The sequence below is a fragment of the Colias croceus genome, chromosome 25 (genome assembly GCF_905220415.1).
Source record: "Colias croceus chromosome 25, ilColCroc2.1".
In the NCBI taxonomy this organism is placed as follows: Eukaryota; Metazoa; Arthropoda; class Insecta; order Lepidoptera; family Pieridae; genus Colias; species Colias croceus.
This window is the reverse complement of record NC_059561.1, coordinates 6,582,077-6,591,676: the sequence shown is the minus strand read 5'-3', so window position 1 is coordinate 6,591,676 and position 9,600 is coordinate 6,582,077. Positions and strand designations below refer to the sequence as shown.

General features: G+C 31.5%; 1 protein-coding gene and 1 long non-coding RNA gene across 2 annotated transcripts; one reads left to right on the top strand and one right to left on the bottom strand.

The window, feature by feature from the left end:
• Positions 1-1,869: 1,869 nt before the first annotated feature.
• On the bottom strand, positions 1,870-5,584 carry LOC123703286 (putative mediator of RNA polymerase II transcription subunit 24). The gene is made up of 5 exons (XM_045651235.1): positions 5,222-5,584; positions 4,940-5,086; positions 4,532-4,668; positions 3,408-3,607; positions 1,870-2,747 (listed from the first exon to the last, which is right to left on the bottom strand). Exons 1-5 carry the CDS (start codon positions 5,358-5,360, stop codon positions 1,895-1,897), a joined length of 1,476 nt encoding a protein of 491 aa, XP_045507191.1. The 5' UTR covers positions 5,361-5,584; the 3' UTR covers positions 1,870-1,894.
• Positions 5,585-7,677: 2,093 nt separating this feature from the next.
• Positions 7,678-8,475, top strand: LOC123703202. Its single transcript, XR_006752961.1, has 2 exons — positions 7,678-7,867; positions 8,316-8,475. It is a non-coding gene; the product is annotated as an uncharacterized LOC123703202 (long non-coding RNA).
• Positions 8,476-9,600: the final 1,125 nt, after the last annotated feature.

The window sequence follows — 9,600 nt, the reverse complement described above, 5'->3', positions numbered from 1 at the left end:
CTTAGACCGATAGCTTAGGAGTTCGAAGCTTTCTGAATAGGTATTTGTCTATAACAATCTGAATCTGAAACTTTTACTCAATATGAAGACCGTTTGACAAATGATAGGGTGCATAGATAGACGGACGTCTATCGGTACTCAGGAACTCCCTGGGCGTGTTATAACGCCTAGGCCACAGTATTACAATTTTTTACCATTAACATGCTTAGTTTGTGGTACCGAGTGCGAAAGAAAGTCATCGTGTTTTTGTTTTGTTACTATGTAAACTAACGTAATTTAATACTTAGCTACATATTCTATATCGGTGCGCTCAAACTGTTAATCTACATTTAATTTAGATTATTATATTTTGAAATACTAAGTAATGTAGAATTTAAATCACATTCATTCATGTTTTCCTCAGATTTTCGGTTTTTCTCCGATTTTAAGATTTTCTTATCAGAGTTTTCAATTTTAATGTAGTTAAATTTTATAAGAGACAATTAAGAACATTCAAAAATAAAGTGTCACGTATTTTTTTTAAACAACGAATGACCTAAAACGACGTAATCGCGGACGAAGTCGCGGGCAACAGCTAGTTCCATTATAAAAATGGAATTTAATATTTGTTTTAAAATCAAGTCATTTTTGTTAAACTATTTATCACGATTTCTACGTCATACAAAGATCATCTGCATTTTTAGTGTAAGATATTTAACGTTCAAGCATGCTATAAACCGATATGTACTGTGATAAGATTTTTTTTGTTTGGAATAACGTAATAAATTTTCGAAATATTATTTCAAGTGTTTTATTTTGTTATCCCTGACCCATAATATTTAAGGGGAAGCTCCCTAAATTTTATGTGAATTTGCATTAATATTCTGAAACAGGCACACATACAATCAAAATGGAACTTTAGTATACTTATGATTTATTGGGTCTTTTTCTTTCGATGTACAAGACGTAATTGTAACATTTTCGCTCGATTCATTTTTTATTCAAAATTATGCCTTTTTTTAAGGATTATTACATTTTTTAAAGATTTACTTGGACTTTATGTCTAAAATAAATGTTATCAGTAAGAAAATAGAGTTTACTATCGAATCCCAAGATATTTTTTCTCTAGATCAATTATTACTATAGTTATAAACGAAATACCTTTTTCTAGAAATAAATGTTTTTTCTTTTTTTCTTTTCTTTTCTTTTCTTTCTTTTCTTAAATAAGAATTGAGACTTACTTTTCGAACGCGATCAAAGAGAGCACGCGATATTCAACTTTATTACGGCTGTATTAGCGTCTAGTACCGTAACCGGTCTCTCAGTGCCAGAAATGAGAAAGGAAGCCTCCTCTTAAAGTGATAATTTATAAGTGCTAATTATAATTTTTTAAACATGAAGCTGCCAGAACACAAATAAAGCTATAACACGCTATAATTTGACTCTCCCTCAAAGGCCGGCAATGCAACCACAATACTCCAGGGTCTGTGGTTGTTAATGGGCGGCGCCAATCGTCACTTTCTCTACGGTGACGCGCAAGCTCGTTTGCCAGCTTGTATAAAAAAAAATTATAACTTCTTCATTCCCCAATTTAATGCGACTGAAACCGAGGGGCACAGCTAATTACAAAAATCTTTTTTGTGTAAAGTTAATAATTATTTGTATTGGTAAAAGCTCATACTTGCATTAAATTCATAAAAATGCACTCTTCAAGGCAAAGATAGTGTTTAGTATGAATCAAGAAGCTTATATTATCTAAACACGATTAAAATAAGACAGCAAAATTATTGCAACAAACAATAGAAGGAATTTCAACATTTGCGACTCAAAAAGTGGCGTTAATAATAAGCTAAATACTTGAAGACGGATTTTAAAATAAAACAAATAACACACATTCAAAATAATATATTTATCATCAAAACTCCTCACTGAAATCAACATCCATTAGATTCTCGCATTCCTTATCATTTTGTATTTGATTATCTGTATTTACATTATCTGCGACCCTTGTTATTTCGTCTTCAACAAAATCTTGATTAATCAGATCCCTTTCAAGATTTAAATTATTATCATTTTCCACCAATCCTTGAATAGTGCTTTGAATAATACTGTTTTCTAGAACTACATCGTGTCTATCTGTCACATTTTCAGTATTAGATTCATTGTCTGTAACTGTGGGTTCCATATTATCATTTTCAATTGATTTTTCTGCAGCACCTTCTTTGCATTTATCTGTTTTAGTATTATTATCATCTTGTTCACTGTTTCTTGAGGCAATTTTATCTGCATTAGTACTTTCACCATCACTTTTATTATGAAGACTGTCAATTTCAATATTATCTGAGACAATTTTATCTGTATTGGTAATTTCTCTGTCGCTTTTATTATTAAGAGTGTCAATTTCAATATTTTCTGAGCCAATTTTATCTACATTCGTAATTTCTTCTTCACTTTTATTATGAAGACTGTCAAATGTATCCATGTTGGTATTTATTTCATTCCTATCAACCTTACTATTATATTCTTGATGAACATTAACTGAAACTGATATATTCTCACTTTCTTCATCAGAACTGTCTATAACATTAGATTTTGTGTGTTTTTTCGCTTTTAATTCCTCAACACCTTCAATATTAACAGTATCGGAATTATTAGTTTTTAATTTAGCAAGTCGTCTCTCTTCTGCTAATCTTCTGTTTCTGAGCATTCTTTCTCTTTGTTCCTCGCTAATGGATGGAGAAGAAGTCGCTTTTGGCATTGACAAAGATCTGTAATAAAATAAATTAATGTTCAATTTCAATATATTTGCGGTTTTAAAAATGTAAGAAAATTTGATTTTTTTTTTTTTCATAATATTGAAGTAGATTGAAGTATGGTTTAAATTGGCATTTTCAGTGCACATTTCGAATTTAATATGCTAGCATGAAAATATTAAATAAATATTTTTTTTTCATTTTATACAAAATATTCCATAATTAATTTCGTGTTTTATTTCTTTATATAATTTATGTGGGCAAAAATGGAGGAAAAAAAATTGCTGCATGAATGAATTGATATTTTTCTTTGAACAGTCTTGCAGATTTATAGCTAGATAAAATTTTTAAACGCAATCAGCATAGCATATTGTATTTGTATTATTTTGGAAGCCCATAAAAGCATAGATAAAATTTATAAGGTGATATGCTGAAACTATAAATGACTTGACATGTTTTGAACTGGTGGGATGTTCAAGGGCAAAAATTGTCACAAATCGCGCTTGGCGCTTTGGCGCTTGGAATCAATTTCATAGATATTCATAGAAACAAGTGCTGTCGCTTGCAGTTTGCGGTCTGTGGCCTGTCTCGGACTTGTACCTTTAAGGAGTTAAAGGAACTATCATTAAATATAATGATAGCTCACATGATTTGGTAATATTCTAAACAGCTTACCTCTCCTCAATCCTACTATTATCCATGTTCTTCTTCACAGAATTAGGTGCAGGTGTAGCCCTCGCTATATCTATCTGTTGCTGGAGCAATTTGTCAAATTCATCCTCCTCTTGTGGTGGGGCTTCGTCATCACTTGAATCTTTTTGCACTACTGTCTCTTCTGATATGAACTGATCCGATCTTATTTTTTGGAGGTGCACCTGTGAAGTATTATAATTAATCATACTGTCTTCAAACTCAAACATTTATTTATTCAATTAGACTTCTTCCAGAAGCACTTTTGAATCGTCTTTACATTATTTAAATTTACCACCGATTTGGAAAGCAGTATCTATGGAGAAGAACCGGCAAGAAACTCCATAGTTGCTCTTTTAAAGTCATGTCCATATACAATATAATTTTACATTACATGTTACTTACATCTAACTACATAATATATTCTTCATACTGAAATATAATATAGCCTTGGTAATTGTAGTGTAGATTATAGGAAAAGAAAATTAGTAACAGTTAGAGCTTTGTACCATTCATAATTTTTACATCATACCTATATTCTTAATATATATAAATCTTGTGTCACAATGTTTGTCCTCAATGGACTCCTAAACCACTTAACCGATTATAATAAAATTCGCACACCATGTGTAGTTCGATCCAACTTGAGAGATAGGATAGGTTTTATCCCGAAAATCCCACGGGAAAGGGAACTATGCGGGGTTATCTCTGAAAACGAGGGCGAGCCGCGGGCGGAAAGCTAGTGTATTATATTAAATATAATAAAATAAAATGTATTGCATAACAAAGTGAATATAGTTAAGAATTTATGAAATTATTTAACTTATATTTGTATACCTTATCAACCAGATGTGATGTTTCATCTTCACTACATAGTATAAAACAAAGACGCTTTCTCTGTCCCTATGTCCCTTTGTATGCTTAAATCTTTAAAACTACGCAACAGATTTTGATGCAGTTTTTTTTAAATAGATAGTGATTCAAGAGAAAGGTTTTAGTATATAATTTATTAGGTTTTAGACAAAGCGGGCGAAGCCGCGGGCAGTAAGCTAGTATTATACTATTTTCTATTGTATTATTATGTTATATCTACTACATTTATTACTAACCATAACAGGCCTTTTCTTCCCCAACACTTCTATCTTCTTTAAGCAGTCTTCAAATTTAAATTTTGGATACAATCTGTAAGCCCAATGTTCTAGTTTTTTCAATACCAAATCTAAGTCCTCTTTTTCATGACCTTTGCCTGAAAATAATAAAGATGATCCTTCTATAAGCAATGAACTTATTTAAATAACATTTGGTTGGAAGGATGGCTAAGTAGTTAATTGGTTTAATTATTATTTAGTATACTGTATTAATTTATTCAACATAATACTGAAAGAGTCATGATTCATGCAATCAGTACCTCCTTCATTACTATATTTTTTTCAGATAAGTAATCAAATCCTATATTATTTTCCTTCTAAAATCTGGAACAGTAAATCATGTTAACAAATAAATAACAATAAATTTACCTTTAAACTTAAAATCTTTGAAATGTTCTGGAATCACTTGTATTCCCCTGGGCCCAGTGAGACGTGCTGGATTTAATATAAAACGAGGGTTCTTTACAACCCGCTTAGTTTTGTTGGACGTAGGATCTACACGCCTTTTATCTTCCTCTGAAATATTAATGAGATTATGTGAGAAAATAGTCAACTATTATTGTTCATGATTTCTTATTTATTCCAATTTGAATATTAAAGATAACAGTTAAGACAAATTTAAACTTTTATAGGGCATCCAATAATAGATACCTGCTTCATCTTCCTTTTCACTGTTGTCATCACTACCCAAAGAAAGTCTTTCTTCATAATCACCACCTTCTATAACTCTTTCTAATTCCTGAGCTTCGTTAGCCTCATCTTGGAGGAATACGTCTTCAAGTAACGACATGAAATTGCCTCAAAATACGTAAATTATTAGAAAACAAAGTCAAAAATCAATTTTCACGTACAAGCTACCACGAACTTATCGGTTGTATGCTGTACTCACGTTATCAGGAACATATAAATACCTAATGCGTACTTTATAAAGACAAAAACAGAGAGAACTTATTATAATTTTAATAATTATTTGTTAAATTTAATCACAGATTTAATGAAAATGCAATACTTATTTTTGACCAATTTTGACATTGACAAGAATGAAAAAAAAGCGCGGGTATTGCTGTTACGAAAATGCCGGATACCTACATTATACTCTTTGCCGGATACGTGTTTCCGTCACAGCCGGAGCGTTTTCACAGGCTGTTTTCCAATTACAGAGCATAATGCGACTCAGTGGCGCACAATGCCGAATTATGCTGATGCTTAATTGGAACGTGAAACGCACCAGCAGGTTGCGCTAAGTTCAGTGTTGTATTTTGATTATTTCATTAACATTTTTTTCAAAGTTTGTACCTTCATCCATACTTATATTTATTTTTTTAACACAATTTGAATTAACTTTGATTACTTCGAAAAAACTACAATGAAACGAAAGCTTTAAATTTTTTTCCAACAATTAATAATTACTAACGATAAATCGATTGCACGCATCAATTCACGCGCACTACTTTTAACAGTGCTCGATTGTGCAAAGCGTTGCTGTAGTTGGAACATTCAACGTTAAGCATTATGCCGCATAATGCGCTCTAGTGCTGTAATTGGAAAACACGGACATTGTCCGGTCCGATATCGGATATCGGAAGCCGATAGCCGATATCCGATATCGGACACAATTTGCCCTTTCACATTATCCGACAATATCGTCCCGATATCATGAGTGTTGCCAGAAACTGGAAAAGTAGATATATGGAGAATTAAAAAAAACAGTGGATGCATTTATGTTACAAAAAATAAACTTTATTTTAAATAAAATAAATAGTAATAAATAAACTATGTTTTTCAAACCGGTTTAATCTGCTGACTGCGGAGTTTGAATTTGTACCCTCTGCAGAGTCAGAATCTAGTTTCAATATTCAATTTCATTGTGAGGCTTGTTTTTTTATATGCTGTTTTTCTTTTTTTAATAATAGAACATGTTGTGTGGTCGTAGCGAATTTTAGAACTTTTTTATATTAAATCATGTACGACTGTTATGTTCTTATACAAATAAAATAAAATAAAATTCAACTCAGTATTAAAGCGACGAAACTGGCAAATATAAATTCAAATTACATTTACAAATGTAGGTGCTGTTATCTACCACAGAACAGTAAATTATCTACGTAGTACCACAGACTAATAATAATATAGCCATGTATATAATCTATGGGTGTATTCAGAAAGAAAGCTTGAAACTTATAAGCTCTTATAAGCGCTTATCGGTGCTTGTCAATGACTAAGGAATCCTATGGACAGGGCATAATGTTCTATACAAACAACTGATTATACAAATATCATGCATTTCGATACCGAAATAATAAAACGAATACTGTCTCTTTCTAACTAATGAATATTCTGCTAAGTGAAAATATATGACTATACGTCAGTCAGTGCTAATTCTATACCGTTTGACATTTGAAGTTAGCTCAAATACCTACTGTGGCCGGGCGCCATTTTATGTTCTCGTTATTATGATGTACATGCTCTGTCATTGCTCCGTAATAAACATTGAAAAATATTGAATATTTTTGTGATTGTGACAAACATTTGTGTCTAAAACATATAGAGTGGTCAAGGACAAATAGTGGCATAATACCAAAGCGCAGTATTGTGGGATGTGGCTCCGGAAAGAATGAAAACTAGAAAAGTTTGTCTTTGCACCGGTATGTATACGTTTTGACTGAAATATTAGTTATTACTTTGCTGATTTACTTATTTTCATGTATATTGAATTGAGGAGTATTCACAGACTATGTTCAGTGTAAAATTGTTACCAAATATAGCTTTATTTTGTATATTTTCGTACTAGTAAAATAATGAATTTGGGTGCTAGTGATGACTTATAATATCGACATCAGCAAAATGTTCGATGAAGACGTGCGTCTCCCAAGGCTGTGTCATTAATCTTAAGAATAGTTGCTTTGGTGAATACACTTCCAAAATAACAAATTAATTTTGCCAAGAGCAGCAGAAGGAAAAATAAAACACTTAAATTTACCTAATATGAATTTTAACTTAAGTAAGATTAATCGCTTTTATAGTAGGTACTTTAAAAATGTATTTATAAATAAGTCAGGTCAGGACTAAAATTATAATAACCTAAAAATTCATTTTTTGAAGGTTACCAAGAAGTGAAAATAGAAAAGGAGAATGGTTAGAAGCAATTGAAAATGAAAATATCAAGCCAAATGTAAAGGATATAATATCATAATATGTTCCCTACATTTCCCCGAAAGTGCTTTCAATAGAACAATGGATGTGATTAGTCTGCACGATGATGCTATACCAGTATGTCTGCCGCTGCATTCACACAGGGTGAGGTTTTTATCTGTAGACACGTGATGTCTTCCAATTTACTTTTGGTCTTTTTATTTAGATTTAGGGCTGTCATTTATAATCTAACGTTTCTCCTATTTTGAAGGAGGCCTGTGAACAAACTGAGATGGTTTTATATGATTTTTTTGAGTACAAACTTGGGTGATATTTGGTTGTTGAAATGTTATTGACTGAGGGAAAGTGCAATTTACTTTAAATACATGGGGTGTTTTAAGTTATTTTTCTATTCTTTATAAATTTATATTTATAAAGCATTTCAATGCCATAAAACCAAAAATATAAATTCAAGTTCCGCTATTGTAAGCCCTAATGTTGATATTAATTTCAAACCATCAGCATTGCCCTTTTAATTAAAATGTATTGCATTTTAGTTTAAATGTAAAGTGAACAATGCTAGTTAATGTAAACTGTGACATTTCATTTCCAGGTACCAGTTGAGCCTCAAATCCCGAACTCAAAAATGAACAGAGTGTATCTGAGTGCATTCCAGGCTACACAAAATAGTTTAGCTCTATAATTTTCTCTATTATTATATATTATTGTTTTTTTTGTCTATTATTTATAAATAAATAAATACAATTACTGTATATTGTGTTGTTCATCGTAATAAAATACTATTATATACCTATATTAGTATATAATATTATGTTGTTTCATTATATTACATTCCTCAAAACTGAAATTACCAAATTGTAAGTCTACCGTAATCCTTATATCGAAGTCAAAATTGAACTGGATTTATCAAATTATACAGGGTTAGCTATCTTGTCCGGCGAGGTTGCTGGTGTTTTACAAGTAACCCTGTATAGGTGTTACCGTCACGAGCAGCCATCGTCATACTTAATTTTATTAATTGGCATTGTCATTTTTTCCATTTGTAATTTTACTTCTATGTTTTGTACAATAAAGTTAAAATAAATAAAAAAGAGTGTGTGTTTATGTACACGCGTTACAAGTTACGCGCCAAAAGAAGTATAACTTCAAAAAAAATATATTAATATTATTTTTATATCGATAAACATAATAATGTTTATCGATATATTCTCGGCACTAAACACCGCCATGTTTTGTTACAAGCAATATGGCGCCGGCCACACTTTTTTTGTAGGTATGTCACTTCCATGTGATTCCTTATTCATTGGTGCTTGTCAATGCTGGTTTTGACAAGCTTGTCAATGCTGGTTTTGACAAGCTGGTTTGAGCATTGACAAGCGCCGATAAGCGCTTATAAGTTTCAAGCTTTCTTTCTGAATACGCCCTAAGCATACGAGCCATGACAACCAAAATAGTAAACAAGCCAAACAAGCTCAAAAGTCGCCGCGCGTTCTTGACAAAATGTAAGGTCGCCGCATTCTAATTCTGAAATTTTAGAGAAAACTAAACAAAATTGCCGTATTGTAAATTTTCTTTTCAAAAAAAAGAGTTTGATTTTAAAAAATTCAACTGATAGATCGTAGTTGTACATACAGTAAAAATAACTACAAAAAAGAAACCGACTTCAAAATAGCTGGAAAAGTAAAATATAAAAAAGATTTGATATTATTAATTACTTAATATTATTTAGATGTGCTATTTATTAGACAGGTTTGTTATCGGCGCTAAAACAAAGCACTAAATCTGTGACTCAATGACAACAATACAATAAACAGCTTACAGCACAACAGTAGTCCAAGTAGGAGGAGCGAGGCAGAATGAGTAAATAAAGATAAAAG